The sequence below is a fragment of the Typopeltis vanoorti genome, chromosome 12 (assembly GCF_054136105.1).
Source record: "Typopeltis vanoorti isolate ZY-2024b chromosome 12, IOZ_Tvanoo_1.0, whole genome shotgun sequence".
In the NCBI taxonomy this organism is placed as follows: domain Eukaryota; kingdom Metazoa; phylum Arthropoda; class Arachnida; order Uropygi; family Thelyphonidae; genus Typopeltis; species Typopeltis vanoorti.
This window is the reverse complement of record NC_143560.1, coordinates 132,036,862-132,056,521: the sequence shown is the minus strand read 5'-3', so window position 1 is coordinate 132,056,521 and position 19,660 is coordinate 132,036,862. Positions and strand designations below refer to the sequence as shown.

General features: G+C 39.1%; 1 protein-coding gene across 1 annotated transcript in view; it reads right to left on the bottom strand.

Annotated features, from left to right (window-relative positions):
• Positions 1-19,660, bottom strand: part of LOC150101230 (MAM and LDL-receptor class A domain-containing protein 2-like) — a 1,363,156-nt gene that overhangs the window by 443,855 nt on the left and 899,641 nt on the right. Inside the window, exons 34-35 of the mRNA XM_090402193.1 lie at positions 11,497-11,643; positions 1-132 (exon numbers count right to left, since the gene is read on the bottom strand). Coding sequence (XP_090258319.1) covers positions 1-132; positions 11,497-11,643 — 279 coding nt within the window. The remainder of the gene's footprint in view (positions 133-11,496; positions 11,644-19,660) is intronic.

Genomic DNA, 19,660 nt, shown 5'->3' with positions numbered 1-19,660 from the left:
CAGTTTTATTTTTAAATGTATTATCAAAACTTGGTAGCACGTAATATGAGCCACTTGAAATTTCCCATGTACCAGGTACTCCATTCAAGTTATACCAACCACACATACCATCTTCAAAATCACAGCTTGTTCCTAAACAGAAAAATAAAAATCAATCACAGTATAATACTATTAATAAAAGAGTCTGGTTAAATGGGATCATCAATAATGCTCTAATTAACTTTAATGATGTAAACCTTTAATGATATACACTGAATAAAGGGGAATAGAACTCAATATAAAAATATATTGGTGATGGTGGTGTGTAGTTGGAAATTTTTTCCACTTGGTTAGATTGTAATAAATTTAGTTTAATCCTTTATCCAAATATAAGCAAACAAGGTTTGCGCCCGAAGTATCCTCAGGACTGAGGCAACTTGTCGTAAAGGTGGACCAAGCTCTCATCACTCCTTGTCTTAGTATCCCCCCATAATGCAAAGCACATCTCCTTGCTGACATGTATAATGCTATGCATTAAGGAAAGAGCCGTTACTCAGACCGGTTTCGACCTTTATTGAGGTCTCGTCGGTGGGAGCCAGACCCAGAGGTGGTGATACTAAAGTGGAAGCAATGGAGAAGTCATATTTACCTATACAAGTTGCCAAAAGGTGTCTAACCTTATTATCAAATTACTCTGGATTTAGTGGAATTCCAGGGCTACTCTGAATGATATACTGGCATTACAGCAACCTTGAGCCCTGTTCCCCCCAGGAAAGCAGACTTTCTGCAACACCATTGATCCTGGACCACCAAATGCTCCTAGCTGCACCATTCAGGACTGCCCATATTGCTGAACCAGAATTGAAAGTAGTGTGAGACTACCAGAGTTCCTCTTTCCAGATGTTTGTGTGTTCTGGTCTCTATCATGGTCTCTAGATCTGACAGCTCCTGAATTCTTCCTATGGGGTTACCTTAAGGAAAATAACAGTTGAAGGAGAACATTCATGCAGAAATCTGACTCTGCAGTTAGAAAGATTAACAGCTGTCATGGAACACATAAAAAGAGCCATTTGTGATGATAAAAATAGAAAGCATTTACATGATGTGGTTTTTCATAACTAATAAAAATATCCCCAGGCTCTGTGTTTTATTATAACAAAACATTATAAACATAATAAATAAAAAAGTTATTAAATTTTAAACCTCCATCATGACTTAAGCGTCGCCCTGTTCAGATGGGTTTCTTTGGGATGTGAATAATTACGGGAGATGCTGAAATGTGTGTAGTGGAGTAGAGTGCCGTCTTGAGTGATAAGTCCTTGAGGGTGTCATGAAATCATGATTATTATAATAGAAAGTGATGAGAGGATCTAGAGGATAACCTAATTTGCTTTATGTCTAAAGAATGCTTCATGTGAGAATATACTCCGCTAAATCCACACAGGAAGGTTCGTAAATTACAGTGATGACAGGCAAAAAAAAACATACAGAATCATGTACATTGTTTACAAGGATTTCATACAATAGATACAAGAAATTTTTTGAGTGGATGTGGAGGAGAAAGAGCAAGGGAACCCTAGAAAGCTGAGTAAAATTTTTAGCTATGTGGCCAGTAGGAGGAGAAATGACTGTGGAAGAATGATATTGTGGGATAAAAATGGGAATAGCGTGACTGATGAAGAGGACATAGTGGAATTGTTCAATGAACACTTTATTGGAGTATTTCATCCTAGAGGAGTCAGTTTTAATGCTAGAGGGATAGGACTGGTTCGAGGTCTGGAGGTACAGGAGGAGAGTGTGTTTCAGATACTGAGTACTCTGGATGTCAGTAAAGCTGTGGGACTGGATGGTATTTCACCATGAGTTTTGAGAGAATGTGCTAGGGAATTGGCAGTGCCTTTAACGTGGCTTTTCAATGAAAGTCTGGCTTTGGCAAAGGTGCCCAGGGAATGGAAGGAAGATAAGATAGTGCCATTGCATAAGGGTGGTAACAGGCTGGTGGTAAGTGTCTAATTATAGGCCAGTCTGTGTGTCATCAGTAGTTGTTAAGATCTTGGAGAAAGTAGTGAGGGACCGTATACAGCATTGGGCAGATGAGGATAATGTTATCTGTGAGAATCAACATGGATTTGTGAAAGGACGCTCTTGTTTTAGCAATATGCTAGCCTTTTATAATAAAGTTACAAGAACATTAGATGAGGGAAAGGCATATACTTCAATTTTCTTAGATTTGGCGAAGGCATTTGACAGGGTGCCACATGATAAGCTGATATTTAAGTTGAAGCACATGGGTCTGGATGTCAGATTGGTCAACTGGATTCAGGATTGGCTGTCTGATAGGTATCAGAGAGTTGTGTATGGTGGAGCAGTTTCCAGGAGGCAGAGGGTTACAAGTGGGGTCCCACAGGGCTCAGTACTAGGACCTATATTGTTTAACCTTTATATCAATGACATAGCCAGTGGATTGCAGGGGGATATTCAGTTGTTTGCGGATGATGCGAAGCTGGGAAGGATTATTAGTAATAGTGCAGATGTGGTAGCCCTGCAAGAGGATTTAAATAAGCTAGATAGATGGGCAAATGAATGGGGATGTCAGTTTAATGCAGCAAAATGTAAGGTCTTGAGGTTTGGGAAACATCGATGGGATGCTGCACACTCTATGGGAGGAGTTATACTGGAGGAAGTAGGGGAGACAAGAGATCTGGGGTTGATGATTGATAGAAACCTGAAGTTTAGGGGACATATTGCAAAGGTGGTGAAGGTAACACAGAGGATTGCTGCTATTATGAGAAGGACACTGACCTGCAGAGATAAGAGGGTTATCATTCCGTTGTATAAGTCTCTGATCAGACCACACTTGGACTATTGTTCTCAGATTTGGTCCCCAGGATTTGAAGGGGATAAATTAACTGTGGAAAGGATACAAAGACGAATGACAAAGATGGTTTCAGGACTGTACAAGGATAGTTATGAGGATCGGCTGAGAGAATGTGGACTGCAGAGTTTGATGGATAGAAGAAGGAGAGGTGATATGATTGAGACTTTTAAACTGTTGAGAGGTGGTTACAGGGTTGACACTGGGGAGTTCTTTCGCTTGGTTGAACAGCGGGAAGGAGTGATGACAAGAGGCCATCCCTGGAAGTTACGAAAGGAAACTGTGAGCAAGAGGGTAAGGAGTGGTTTCTTTGTGTGGAGGGTGGTTGAGCCATGGAATGCATTGCCTGGTCGATTGGTGGAAGCGAGAACGGTCAGTGAGTTTAAAGAGTGGTAAGATAGACTTTGTGTTTCTCAGGGGGGGGGGACCTCCCCCTCGATGAGTCTTGACAGACTTTATGTCTTAGGAAGGACCTCCCTCGAAGAGTCTTTTGACTCCTTGGAGGCCTGAATAATAATAATAATAATAATAATAATAATTTTCTGGAATGAGAGAAAGAGAGAGCAGTGAATGGGTGGAATGATTTGTCTGAATGACTGCGAGTACTGTTGTAACCACACATCAGTAAATAAATTTAAGAAGCAAAATGATACAGGTTGTGTTGAGGGTTTGTGAGTTACACAAGAGGATGGATATGATTCAACTCATTCATCCAAAATGGGTTAAGTTGAGTCTCCTCATTAAGAATTTAGGCAGTGAATACAGTTGTCTGTTATACTTTTGCCCATAGATATACATGCTCATGGGGACAGTTTGCCTGTTTTGAGGTGCAAAACATCTAAGTTTCCAGGAGAAAAAACCCACCATCTCATTATAAGACTGGTTAACTCACTATTTTAACGAAAATATCTGATAAAGTTTCCTCACATAATAGATTAGATTTGAACTCAGGTTTTTTCCAAACAAAGCGGTCTTCTATACCACTTGATCTACAGAGGATACAGGGCTATAGCAGAAACATACACTATCTACCAATAATTGTAGAGACACCCATGTTATTTGAAGTTATGGAACATTCCAGGTTTGTTAATAACATAAAAACCAGTGTACAGATAGCAGGAAGCAGTATTTCATCGCAGCAGATGAATACAGGTGGTATGGCAACACGACATGAACTTAGTGACTTTGAGAGGTGCCATTGGGGCTGTCACATTGATGGCATGTCCATATGTGCTATTGCTGCTCAACAGGAGCATCTGAAAAATCAATGGATGGTGATGTGATCAACAAATAGAAATGTTCTGGCATCACTAGTGCAGGAAAACACCCAGGGTAGTTGCCAAAAATGACTACAATCAGCACAGACCACCCGTGATGAATTCCAGAACGCCAGTAATACCATGGTGAGCACTAATACTGTATTAGTACGAATTTTTTTCAAAGAAATGCAGCAGCACACAAGCCAAACATCACAACAATGAACAAGGCAGCTCGTCTGGCCTGGTGCAAAGAGCATGTGAACTGGACAATTGCTAAGATGTGTGTAGAGGTACTCTGGAATGATGAATCAAGGTTCACCTGTTTCCAGTCTGATGATAGGGTGTGGGTGTGGAAGCAGCCTGTTGATCGCTTGTTACCACAGTATGTTGTACCCACAGTAAAGTTTGGTGGTGGAGGAGTAATGGTGTCGGGTACATTCAGTTGGTTTGGAGTGGGACCACTGGTCGTTGTCCAAGGTTCCATGAGGGCAGCTCAGTACCTTGATATTCTAGATAAGCTGGTGCTGCCTACACTGTGGAGTTTTAGAACAGACCTGTGTTACTATCAAGACAACAATGCCCCATGCCACATAGCTGCAGCTGTTATGAAATGGTATGAAGAGATGGGTGTTAAACAACTGCCCTGGTGCCTGTGCAGAGTCCTGACCTCAACCCCATCAAACACCTATGGCATGAATTGGAGCAGTAATTGAAGTCCAGAGCAGCACATCCTTGATCTGTTGCTGAACTGAGTACTGCTTTGATGGAGGAATGGAGACAAATTCCACCATGATGTCTGCTGCACATCAGGTGGAAAGCCTACCTCAAAGGGTGCAGGAGGTGATCAAAGCAAAGGCTGACATACCCAATATTAGGGTTCACCTGCTGGTATGAACTGTAAATTACTAAAGTGTCTGAATAATTATTAGCAGGGAGTGTATAAGTTATTAAAAGGGTTTTATAACATGGATGCAGAGGAACTTTTCCATTTCATGATTAGAGGTGGGAGAACAAGATGTCCCTGGAGAGCGAGTAGGAGTGTGATTACGAAGGGTGCTAGGACTAAATTTTTCACTTGGAGAATGGTAATTGAGTGGAATGGGTTGGATTGGGAGAATTGCTGTTGGATCAACAACTGTGTAACCAATGTTCTGAAGAATATGGAGACAGTGGGAGTATATCTACCCTTCATTTTCAGAATTTTGCCCAAAACTTCTTTAGTGATTGTTCTGGTTGTGGAGAATATATAATTGATCCAGGAATCCTTTTGACACCGATGATGGAAGTATCTTGCTCAAGCTCATCTGAAAGCAATAAGGTTTCTTCTTGCTGTTGTGGACCATCTTTAAAAAATATCTGAAGCTTACCTCTGCGCATCATTGGCTTCTGTGCAATTGCCATTCCACCATGGCTTAGAGAAACATGGATACTAACTAGATGATGGTTTGCAGTTTTGGCAGTTTGTATAATACACTGTCACATGATTCACTGCATCACTGATTGAAGGGAAGCAGTGAATTGAAGATTTCAGCATTGTGAATTTTTCATCCTAATATCTGTGATGTCGTGCAATTTTGTCCATGAAGAAAGGTGGATATCACAAAAAAATTATCACCCCCAAATAAATTCTCATAAGTTTCCTTCCCCTAGTACTTACCCCAACTCAACATTAACAGAGTTCAAGATTGGTACTATCAACATAAGAAGCCTGAATGGCAAAGAAATGGACCTAGCTGAGGAATTGGATAAGTACCAGATCAACAGAAACAAAAAAGACAAAAACTGGTGAGATCTTTCTGAGTAATAAATACAAAATGTTATATTCAGGCAATGACAATCAAGGAAAACTAGGATTAGCCATAGTATTCAACACTAAATACGAGACTAATCTTGAATTGCAGGCAGTCTCAAGTAGAGTTGATGTGGGCAAATATGAGAATGGGGGAATTAGACAATGAGACTTATTTGTGCCTATGGTCCCACAGAAGGTTCTACTAAGGGAAAAGTGGTGGAATTTTTTGAGGCTTTAGAGAAAGCAACGGACACAATGAAAAAGGAAAAGTTGATCCTTGTTGGGGATCTAAATAGCAGAGTAGGAAATGATTGTCAGACATACAAAAATATTTTGCAAAAATTTGGAGAAAAGAGCAAAGCTAATAATAATGGCAAATACCTGTTGGATTTCTGCTCTGGACATGGACTGGTTATTACTAACACAATGTTCCAACATAAAAATGTGCACAAATTCACATGGAGAGAAGAGACAAGGAATAAGAAAAGTCTCATTGACTATGTTATTGTTGATAGTGATGTTTTCCCACTGCAAGACACCAGAGTGTACAGAGGATTTGAAATTGGAAGTGATCACCATTTAGTCTTGAGTAGGATAAAATTGAATTTCATATTGAAAAGAAGAACTTGTAAGAAAGTTTTAAAGAGAATAAAAATTGAGCTGCTCTCAGATGTGAACTACAGACTAAAATACACAAAGATTATTGAAAAAAAATGAAAGAGTTTGAGAGCAGGAACCAAACCTGGGAGATTGAGTGGCAAGCCCTGAAGAAAACACTGATTGATTCAGCCAGAGAGGCATGTGGTGAGGTTGTCTGTAAGGATTGAAAAATCAGAACTCCATGGTGGACACACAAAGTTAAAGAGGCAGTGAAAGAAAAGAAGAAAGCATATCAAAAGTTCCTGGCAAATAAGTCAGCTTGTGCTTTTAGAGAATACAGAGACAAATGTAAGAAAACTAAACACTGTGTAAAATTGGCTAAACAAAAGTCATGGGAGGACTCTGGCAAGAACATAAAAAATAAATATCAAGAAGATGCAAGATATTCTAGAGGAATATCTTGCCATCCACCATTTTCCTCAGAAATGGAGGAAAGAGTGCTATAAAAGGAATTAGAGATGATAAAGGTAACATGAAAAAGGAGAAAAATATATCCTTGAAGTATGGAGTAATTTGAAAAACTGCTAAATGAAACAAGCAGTGATGACAGAACAGTGATAAAAAACACTGACCTGGCATGCAGCCAGGAATAGATATCCATAATTGAAGTAGAAAAAGGCATCAAAAGCCTTAAATATGGAAAAGCAGCAGGAGTAGATGATATTCGACTATAAATGCTCAAGTATGGAGGTACAAAAGTCTTATAGTGGCTGCACTGCATAGTTCAGAAAGCCTGGAAAGAGGGATGAATTCCAGATCATTGGAGTAGAGCTCTCATAGTATCCATGTATAAAAAGGGAAATAAAACTTTGCTTTATCCGGATGATGTTATACTTCTAAATAAATCCGCTACAAGTCTGCAGGTTTCCGTGACTAAATTGAATAACTGTTGTAATAGATATGGTATGAAGGTTAGCATTAAAAAGACATAGACAATGAAAATAGGCAGAAACATTGAAAATATCATTGCAAATGGAGAACTTATAGTACAAGTAAAACATTTCAGCTACTTAGGCACGATTTTTAGTGAAGATGGTAAGTTAAATATGGAAATAGACAACAGAATCAACAAAGTTGGTATGGTAGGAAGCCAACTGAATAAATTTATGTGGAATAAGAAAGAAATTAGCTAAAACACAAAATTAGCTGTATACAAGACAGTGTTTAAACCAATTTTAACTTATGGATCTGAGAGCTGGGTTAGAAGTAAAACACTTGACCAAAGACTAGAGACTGCATATGAGAGTCCTGAGAAAGATTAGGGGCATGAATAGATGGCATCAATGGCAATATCATATTAAAATGAGGATATTAGGAAAGAACTTGATATTGTCGCATCCAGGAATGCATTAGCAGAGCTAATCTCAGGTGGTATGGTCACTTAAGCAGAATGGGAGAGGAAAGATTAGCAAAACAAGTATTCTCTGCCAGATTGGCAGAAAAAAGACCGAGAGGAAGACCAAGATATAGTTGCATTGATACAGTAAAAAGTGCCTTAGAAGACAGAAATATAAGACCTGATAATATTGGAGTCTTGACATTAACAGACTGATTGAGGAAAATTGTAGATAGGAAGTTAGTAATGATGTAAATTTTTCATTTAGTACTATCGTATCCTGTACACCCCCTTGAGGGTATATATCAGGAATTTGATTATGTAGTTTTCTTCCTGACAAGAGAAAAGGGAGATTGAGCAGATAGTTAAGTACATGGAAGTGAATGTTCAGCTAGGCATACAGAAGAAGGCATTGCTTCCTGTGTTTAGGAGGGAGAGTAAACCTTATTCCAGTATATGCTCAACAATTCTTCCTCTGATGTTTGTTTAAGTGCTACCCTACAGCGTGTTGCAGCCATTTAAATCCCCCATGAAAAGTAGGGGGTTGGTAACTGCAATATGACATCATCACGGTTATGTTTTGAGATATCTGCAGCAGGTAAATGTAGATGCAGCTTACTGTTAATAGAACTCAGAAAGAGAGTTGGTCTGCAACTGCTTCTTATGATGTTATTGAGTGAGACATGCTTAAAGGGGATATGGCTGCCCACGAGGATGGCAATTCCTGCATGTGCAGGTCCATCTCTTGATTTGTTCTTAGGAATGATGATAATATTTTGTAATGTTGGCTTGTCTCTTGGCTTCAGATCTGTATGCTGCAGACAGAAGCATGCTGATTTATACTTCTGCAAGAGGGTCTTGAAGTCATCAAATTTTGATGGAATCGATAACAATTCCATTGTAGTTGTGTTTTCATTATTCATATCTGGTGGTATCATCTCAATTCCTGTTGGCTAGTTTTGCTTTCATTTGCTTTGGATTTTTTTTTCTTTCTAGAGCATTGAGGACATTGAGTATCTATCACTTCTGGTATAGCGCCTGCATAGCACAATTGGAATGACAGTACGTTGCGCCCTTTGATTGGAAAAGACCTAGGTTCGATTCTTGTCATGACGGAAGGAATATTTATATGGACTTTTTCAATGGAAGGCGAGTTAGCCAATCACCCTTCAGAACACACGCTTACACACAAAAAATACTTGTTGATGTAGATGATCGGTAGCAGAGGTTCGGCGTAGTGATGGAGATGGAGAGTTGTACAGTAGGTGTCCTCCCGCGATGAGTCTTTGGACTCCTTGGAGGTATCATGAATAATAATAATAATAATAATAGCAGAAAAAATATGCAAGAAATCATCATATTGTATTCCTTCTAAAGCATTATGAACATGAATTATTTTGTCTTCTTCATGTAGAACAGATGTATTCCTGCCATCTGAAGGTGGTACATCAATTAGATGGTCTTGAGCATGTCTTTGACTCTCTGCAATGCACATTTCGATTTTTTTCATTACTAGATTTTTGTGTAGCAGACCTTCTTTTGCACTCAAGAGCAAGTTCATACCGATTGATCTCTTTCATTTGCTCAAAGGAGATGGAAAGCAAGTCATATCATTCAGAGATATTATTATCATTATTATTATTAGTGACACCTCCAAAGAGTCCGAAGACTCATTGCTGGAGGACACCTAGTGTACAACTCTCCGTCTCCACCACTACCAAACCTCTACTACCAATCAACTACATCAGCGCCGTCTACCACCCACCACCACCACAACAAGTATCTTTTGTCCATAAATTGTGTGTGTTCTGATGGGCCAATTTGTCTGTATGCGGGATGAAAAACCCGAGTTTCCGGTAGAAAAAACCCTGCTACCTCCGAATGAGATCGGCTAACTCACCTTCAATTGAAAAAGTCCATATAAAGATTCCTCCCATTACTATGGGAATCGAACTCAGGCCTTTTCCAATCAAAGGGCGCAAAATATCGTCGTTCTTCCAATTGCGCTATGGAGGCGCTCATAATTGTTATAATGTTATAATTGTTTGAAGGTAGTATCAACATTTAGGTTTGGGTTCCTATTGACACTTTTTTAAAGCTGACTTCTTGGTGTAAGAGGGCTTATTAGATGTTGCTGCCACTTTTGTGACAGCAACATCATGATAAGTGATGCATTGTTCTGTTTTTATTTTTTGTATCTTTTCACCTTTGGATGCTCAAGAGTAAGCTGTATATTCTCCCTAACAAATAGAACATTTTAGTGTTTTGATCTAGCATCTTTGTTTAGATTGTCTTTACTGCAAGATTGGGTGCAGATGACAGAATCATGACAGGCAGTTTGTAAATAATCATAATTCTGACATTTAAAGCAATGCAAATTCAAGCCTTACTGGGCAGGTGAGATAGCCTGCTTTGAGAGATGTTGGTTGTTTTGGTGTGTTAAATGTAAAGATAATGTCTCTGGTGGGAACCGGGTGACAATCCCTAAGTATAAGTATTTTGTTCATGGCTGTCACTCCCTGATTTTTCATTTTGGAGCAGTCAAGTATCAAGTATGATACTTGACTTACCAGATAATTACCAGAAAATTACCAGACTTACCACTATGATATTACACCTCTGGAAAAGTTTAAAGTTTTGTGTGGGTAACCATAATTGGTATTGCGCCCAATAAATATTGCACTAAAAACATCTAGTAACATCTACTTCATGCAATTCTCCCCTTTGTATTCTCTGAAGAGATGTTGCACAATGTAACTTTTCTGAATGTGTCTTAGTTAATGCTTTGATACATATATCTCCTGAATGCAACTTCTTCACAGATTTTGGAGATAATGACAACCCTTCTAAACCATTTTGGATGAAGAAGGGTGGCACATTTTTACAGGAGGATGTTCCCCCTAACCCCCTGTTGAATGTATTATCACAAACATGGACACATATGGACCCCCACTTTCCAGCAACCAGTGACAGCGCTCAGGAGCAAAATGCCAAGGCTACTGAGATGCTATACAGGCACCACAGCAAGGCTTGGACCCTGTCCCCTAGCCCATGGGGAAGAAGACCCACAGCAACACCCTTGAACCTTGCAGGCAAGCCAATTAGCCAATTGATCCTGGCCAGGACATCAAGGAGCACTCTCTCTTGCCTAAGCAGGAGCCAAAATAGTGATGCCTCCACGATTTCCCCTTCCATCCATGGGTCACATTGCAAAGTAAACAGTGCAGCAAAATATTGGATCTCAGTGATGATGGTCTGGAAGGTAGGATAGTAAAAGAGACTCAGAAGAAGTAGAGCAAAGAATATGGGAAGAAAAGCATAGAAAAAAATAAGAATAAAGAGGGCCAGTACCATCATGAGAGGTCCATTTCACCAGAACAAGTGCCTCACATGGAGAGGAGGAGAATTATGAGAAGTATAATTTGAATAGGGTTAGGATGAACCTTGAACCTCCCATGCTGAATCTTTGAACTTCATGGAGATGTCTGAACTATATTAATAATTTGAGCAGCATTCAGGATATTGCTCCATACCTTATGGAGCAATAAAAATAAACCAAAACTTTTTTTTTTTTTTTTTTTTAATGAAAACTTACCACAGTCAGCTTCATCAGTATTGTCCCCACAGTCATTAACGAAATTGCAGTGCTCAAGGTGATTATAACAACCGCCATTTTTACATGAAAATTTTTCAGGTCCACACAGATCAATAGGTTGCATAGTTGGTTTACCAGGAAGTTCTCCTAGAATTAAGTGAATAATTGAAAATTGTAACTTTCAAATTTCAGCAAAGTTTATAGACTAATATTTCCAAAATTAAATTTGTATTACTGACTATGAATTCAGGTGTAGAGATACTTCATGCAACAGCACTAATTCAGATAACAGTTCAAACTTATAACTAAATCAGAGAGGAGGAGGAGCAAGTGCATTCAGTGAAAATAGTCTGCATAATGAAAAGGCATACTTCAATATTTTTAAAATACCATGAACATAATGTGGCAGAAATAGCTCATGGCATGAGCTAATATCAAAGATGAAGTACTATTAATACTTCAGCCACCTAAAATAACCTTAAATGAGGCAGTATATATATATTTTTTGAAGAATGCATGATTTGCAATATTGATGTAGAATAAATCTTGAAATCTAAAATGCTGATGGAATTGATGCTCAAGTCATAATTACATGGGTGTACATTGAATTCTTAATACCAGTCAGGGTGCAGCAATAAAAATCTGCTTGAAACCTAAACTTCACATTTGTAGAATTCTTGGATGTGTATCTCCCAGCAACATGGCAGAACAATATATTTGAAAAGTAATGTAAGCATAGATGGGTTTTATCAGACATCTAACTCAGAGGAAAGGCTAAACCTCTGAGGTAGATTCAAGATTCATTTCATTGCACTATAAAATATCACCACTTTGCTGCTTAGAGGATTTTATTATTATAATTAATATTATTCGGGCCTCAATGGAGTCAAAAGACTCATCGTGGGAGGTCCTTTCTAAGAAACACAAGTCTATCAAGACTCATCGAGGAAGGTCCCTCCTAGGAAACACAAAGTCTATCATACCACTCCTTAAACGCATTGACTGTTCTCGATCTCACCACTCCATCAGGCAATGCATTCCATGGTTCAACCACCTTCCATGCAAAGAAACCACTCCTCATCCTCTTGCTCACAGCTTCCTTTCATAACTTCCAGGGATGGCCCCTTGTCATTGCTCCTTCCCGCTGCTCTACCAAGTGAAAGAACTCATCAGTGTCCACCCTGTAACTGCTTCTCAACGGTTAAGTCTTGGTCATATCACCTACCCACCAAAACTCTATAGTCTGCATTCCCTCAGCCAATCCTAATAACTATCATTGTACAGTCCTGACACCATCTTTGTTATCTGCCTTTGTACCCTTTCCACAGTTAATTTATCCCCTTCAAATCCTGGGGACCAGATCTAAGAACAATAGTCTAAGTATGGTCTGATCAGAGTCTTATTACAACAGAATAATAACCATTTTATCTCTGCAGGTCAGTGTCCTTCTCATTATTGCAGCAATCCTCTGTGTTACCTTCACTACTTTGCAATATGTCCCCTAAATTTCGGGTTTCTATCAATCATCAAACCCAGATCTTTTGTCTCCCATACTTCCAGCAGTTTAACTCCTCCCATAGAGCATGCAGCATCCCATTGATGTCTCCCAAACCTCAAGACCTTACATTTTGCTGCATTAAACTGATACTCCCCCATTCATTTTCCCATCTTTCTAGCTTAGTCAAATCCTCTTGCAGGGCTACCACATCTGCACTATTACTAAAAACCCTTCGCAGCTTCGCATCATCTGCAAACAACCGAATATCCCCTTGCAATCCATGGACAATGTCATTGATATAAAGGTGAAACAATATAGGTCCCAGCACTGAGCCCTGTGGAACACCACTTGTAACCTTCTGCCTCTTTGATACTGCTCCACCATACACAACTATTTGATACCTATCAGACAGCCAATCCTGAATCCAGTTGACCAATCTGACATCCAAACTCATGTGCTGCAACTTGAATATCAGCTTATCATTTGGCACTCTGTCATATGCCTTTGCTAAGTCTAAGAAAATGGCAGTATATGCCTTTCCCTCATCTAATGCTCTTGTAACTTTATCATAAAAGACTAGTATATTGCTAAAACAAGAACGCCCCTTCACAAATCCATGTTGACTCTCACAGATAACATTACCCTCATCTGCTTAATGCTGTATATCAGTGCTTCCCAAACTGTGAGCCGCGGTCCCCTTGGGGGCCTTAGGTTTTGTTGAGGGGGGCCGTGAAATAATGAAAACAAATTTAAAATGTTTTAAGACTAAGTAGATTTTTTTTATTTTAAAAGAAACATATTTAACTTTTATTATTTATTATTTCTTTTTTGTTATTTTTTATATTTTAATGGAAAAATTGGTTCACAAACTTTGCTTCCTGCGTATTTCTTCAGCGCTTAATGAATATTAGTAAATATTGCTTATTCATATGTTTCATTTCAAAGCAGTGGTTAATTGTATTTACTTCGAATGCTCTCCAGGGAAGCTCCAAATCTTCCTGTCCCTTTCATCACGCGTTCGTAATCAGAGACTGTTAATATTGACTTTATATACATATCAAAACTCGTTTTATATTATCACTGTCATCCGAGCTAGTTTTCTGTTACCAATAAAATTTTCGCATATACTTCACACATGAAAAACGTTTAAACAAGTTCATGTGAGGAGATAGTAACTTCCTTGAAGTGGTAAACAACATGCCTCCTTAACAGCCACTATACTGCAGAGGCAATAAAAACAAGTAAGTACTTTTATTATACCAGTGAATAAGGTATGAGCAGTCTGTGTAATATATTTCTCAAACAAATAGTGCAATTAGAGACAACTGGGATAAAAATACACTAATTAATGAATCACATGTCCCCTCATACAGAACTATGCTGTATAGACTGAAACAAAACCATATGTTGCATGGGCAAACACAGTATCTAACTAAAAACTATTGTTATTAATTAGATGTGTGTGAGTTCGATTTCCCAAGGCAGCAATAAAATTCTACCGAACATGTTAAAAATCGTAAAAGTGTTAAAACTAAGTAATATATATATATAATGAATGTTATGGCAGGTTCACATATGGAATTCGGTTGAAGAGAGTTAGCATTTCAACTCAATTGTCAGCTATGCTTGTTATCTTTCGGTTCTGTTTCGCGTTAGGCTTAATTACCTTAAAGGGAGAAAGGTCACAAAAGAAAAAAATGTTCCTGGTCCGAGGATTCCCTTATTCGGGTAATATTCACTAATTTCATGTTATCAGTCTGTGGTGTGCTAGTATCGGTAGGTGGTGATATTATTTGATCTATTCTATGTTAAAAAATTTAACCCTGAGATGGATAAGTGGTTGATAAAAAATAAAATAAATTCCTGCGAACAATCAAAAGAAGCAGAAACAGACTCAAAAAAAAAGGACAGTATTTCATATTTTACCAGAACAGCCCACATCGTCTTCAGAACCGAACAGTAAGAGGCAAAAAACGTAATACATGCATTTGATTTTTGCAATATTCGCTGTGTATGTTTTGTATTGAATATAAATAAATATTATTATAATATATCTCTATTACGATTTTTTTTCAAGGGGGGCCGTGAAATATTTCAATTTTTGCAAAGGGGGCCCTGACATCCAGAAGTTTGGGAAGCACTGCTGTATACGGTCCTTCACTACTTTCTCCAAGATCTTATTAACTACTGATTACACACAAACTGGCCTATAATTAGACACTTCCAGTCTGCTACTGCCCTAATGCAATGGCACTATCTTACCTTCCTTCCATTCCATGGGCACTTTTCTTGCAGCCATTCCTTCATTGAAAAGCCAGGTCATGGGCACTGTCAGTTCATTAGCACATTCTCTGAAAACTCGTGGTGAAATACCATCCAGTCCCACAGCTTTAGTAACATCCAGAGTACTCAGTATGTGGAACACACTCTCCTCCTGCATCTCTAAACCTCGAACTTGCTCTATCCCTCTAGTATTCAAATTGACTCCTCCAGGATGAAATACTCCAATAAAATGTTCATTGAACAATTCCAATATGTTCTCTGCATCAGACACCCTATTCCCATTCTTATCCCACAATATTCCACAGTCATTTCTCCTCCTACTGGCCACATGGGATTTTCCTACAGGCCCCTAGGATTTTCCTTGGATCTAAGGGCCAATCTTTTCTCATATTCCAGTTTCGCCTTCCTTACCATACTAGTCACTCTTCTGGCCTGTGTCTTATATATTTCATGCATCTTCTCTCCACCCGTCTCCTTATATCTCTTCCATTGCCTCTTTTTCGCATGTAGCTCCTGTTTAATATTGTTTGTCATTCACTTTACTGCAAATTATGTCCTCTTCTTCACTCGTGGAATATAGCTTACCATTGCTGCTAACAAATATTCATTCACAATTTCCCAAGCACTAATGATATCCCAGTCTTCCAATTCCTCCCACCACGAAACTTTACCAAGTTGACGTCTAAGACTATTACAATCACCTGGTTTATAATTCCACATACGTTCCCGTCTCTTTGATACTCCTGCATGTCTATTCATTTTCCAAGTCAAACCCATATGGTCACTCTCTCCAACTGGTGGGACAGATGTCATCTCAGTTATTATCAACTCGTCTGATGCTTTAACCAAATCAAAAACTCTTGAAACTCTTGTTCCCTCTGTTACATGTTGCCTAAGACATTTGTTCCTCAAGAATTCTAGAAATTCCATTCTCTTATTGCTACATGCGTCTTCCTCTCCCCAATTTACACTGCTGTAGTTAAAATCTCCAGTAATATTCATTCTCCTTGCATTTGCAATGCTCAACTGTTTCTAACAGCTCCTGGTCCCCACCCTCTATTCTCCTTGGTCTGTAGCAACACCCCACTAAGTATCCTGTCTTGCCCACCTCCACCTCACACCATATGCTTTCAAAATCATTAGTGTAACAGCCTTCCAAAGCCTCCACTCTTAGAGGGCATAGGTCGTCACTTATCATAAGCAGTTCTCCACCCTTCTTATCCTGCCGAAAAATGCTGTGCTCTGCTACTTGTATTCCTGTTATTATATCCTACTCTGTCAACCAGGTCTCAGTGAACCCAATAATCTTTGGCCAGACTGATGCTATCAGTGCCACCAATTCCACTCCCTCATTCCGAATACTCCTGGAATTAGTATAAACCATAAAATTGCCATTGTTTTTATACCCAGCAATATCCCCTCTAGACTCCACTGGGCTCAGCATTACCTGATGTCGTCCCCCTTCTCCCAAGTACCCATTCCCACAAGAGTCCACCCTTGCTACCATCCACACTGGGACACACTGACTCGTTCAGAACAGCAATCTCTCCAGATGCCTATGTCCTTCCTCATTCAAATGCAAGCAGTCTCTCCCATACAATTCCTCTCTGCCCTTAAAATGCACTCCAAGTGTCCACATATATTGTCGGTAGGTGTTGCACTGATATGATCGTCGGCTTGTCGAGAGCTCCTGAAAAGATCAGTAATATTTTATGTTATCATTGTCAATTTTACTAGAATTTTATGTAGTATTGTTTGCTTTCCATATCTTAGTGTGTCTGTATGAATTTTGTGTGTTTTCTGTGTTATTTTAATTATTATTTTTAAGATAAGATAGCGTCCACATTTTACCAATAAAAAAAAATGGTGGCCAGGTCGCCATGTTTGTTTAAGAATTTTGATATAAAAGAGTTTATGCAATGTGCTGTCTGTGAGATGTATGCTTTGAGAAGAGCGGTTGGAGTCTGGTTAGATGGTGATAGTGGAGTAAAATGTGCAGAAATGTAAGGAGAATGAGGATCTAAAGCGTGTTTTGGGTGACGAGAGTGATATCGAGAAAGTCAGAATATAGAAAATAGTGATGTGATAAATAATTGCAAGGTAGTACCAGATAGGTGTGAGAGTGACGTTGAAAGCGTAAATGAAGGTAGAAATACAGAACGAATGGATGATTTAAATGATAATGAAAATGGTGAGATAGATGCAAAGTGAAATCGCACGGTTGAGTGGAGCGATACATAGAGCAAAGCGGCAACTGGAACGTATGCAAAAATGTGTACTGAACACACCTACTAATAAATGGTGAAAGTTTGATAGGAAAAATAAGAGAATGTTCGTAAACATAAATAAAATGAAGGAGCGGGTGCAGTATGGAGATTCGTTATTAAGAGGTGTGATAGTTGAGAGTTTGACGAAATCGTACCAACTGGGTGCGAACATAAAGGATGTCAGCAAGTCTATTAGAGTGCAAAAACAGAGGGTGAAAGAAATGATAGTCGTGGCGGGAACAAATGATTTGAAAGAAGACAAAATGGAAATGATAGAGGATGTGAGGGAATTACTTGAGGTAGCAAAAGAGAAGAGTGAGAGAGTTAGGATGGTGAGTATTTTACCGCGGTATGACAGTGAAGTGTTTAGAAGGATGGCCATAATTGCCAATGACTTTATGCGTGGGTTATGCATGGAGAGTGGTGTGGAATTTGTGGATGTGTGGAGTGAGTTTGATGGGCGAAAGGATTAAATAAGATGGATGGGTTACATTTGAATGTATTTGGTGTACGGAGGCTTGAAAAAGTGTTGATGAATGAAGTGGAAGTGGATGTACAGACTCAGGGAAACTAGATTTATTAAGGGGGGGGGAGTGGATATGCAGACTTTAGGGAGGCAGTTGAGTGTATGAATGAGTATAATATGCCCGACCGAATACGAAGGACAGCTAATCTTGATGCCTTATAGTTAGTATAAGGCATCAAGGTAGGGATGGGACTAACAGGCTTCTGCAAATCATGTACACTAATGCCAGGAGTATTAGGAACAAGAAGGAGGAGTTTTTGGCCTTGGTTGGCACTTCCAGACCACAGGTTATTGGTATTAGTGAAACATGGCTGACAGAAGATGATAAAGCTAGTGGGATTGAATGTGACGGGTATAGCGTGTTCAGGAGTGACAGGGTGAAGAAAAAGGGGGAGGAGTGTTATTGATGATAGCCGATGCATTGCAGCCAAGGAGTATAGAAGTTGAACTGCAAGATACAGAAAAGAGCACATTTGAGGCTATTTGGTGTGAAATAGAGGCTAGCAGAACAAAATATACAATTGGGTGCTGCTATACACCAAGTGATGGAATAGATAGTGGGGATAGTACGCATAGGCAAATAGAAAAAATGAGTGGAAGGAGGGTAATTATTATGGGTGATTTCACTTATGGTAACAGTGACTGGAAGGAGGAGCAGGCACATGGGAGGAAGGAATTGGATTTTATGCGGTTATTAAGGGATAACTATCTGCGATAGCATGTAATGGAAAATACTAGGGGACAGAAAGTGCTTGACCTAGTTTCTCGCATCTGAGAATGTGGCTGTAATGAACATGACCATGTTGCCACCAATTGGTGAGAGTGATCATAAGGTCATGACTTGGGAGGTGGCTAAAGGAGTGAAATTTACAATGAAGTAAATTTGGAATTACTGGGCTGGTAAATATGACAAGCTTAGGAGTGTGCTTGGCTCAGTGTCATGGTATGTAAAACTGCAAGGGCTGGATGTTGATAGTGCATGGGAGGTGGTTAAGAAGTGCTTGCAGGAGGCAATGGTTAACTGTATACCAAGAGTCCGAATAATAAATCAAGTATGGGTTAAATGGATGAATAACACTATTAAGCTTGAGCTGCAAAAAAAGAAACAATTGTGGAGGGAATTTAAGGAGAAAGGTGACCAGCAGGTGCAGGAACAGTATAAAGCTCAGGCCAGAAAGGTAACAAGGGTGGTAAGAAAATCTAAAGTGGATTGTGAAAGAAAATTGGCCATTCAGGCTAAAGAGAATCCCAAACAGTTTTTTCAATATGTTGCAAGTAAAAGGAAAAATGTTCATGACATTTTAAAAAATTCTTTGATTTTAAAAAATTCTGAGGGTAGGGAGGTAACCGAATCAGTCGATATATAGTGGAATTACTGAGCGAGCACTTTGCAAGAGTATATCGTCCAGGTGGTGACATTGCAGGAATGGAAGAACCAACAGCTTATACTGGAATTGTGATGAATGAAGTAGAGGTAAATAGTCTATTACAGAACCTCAATGTCAATACATCTGTGGGATTGGATGATAATATATATATATATATATTATCGCAACAGCAACTAACTTCCAAAAAACAACCACTGAAGTA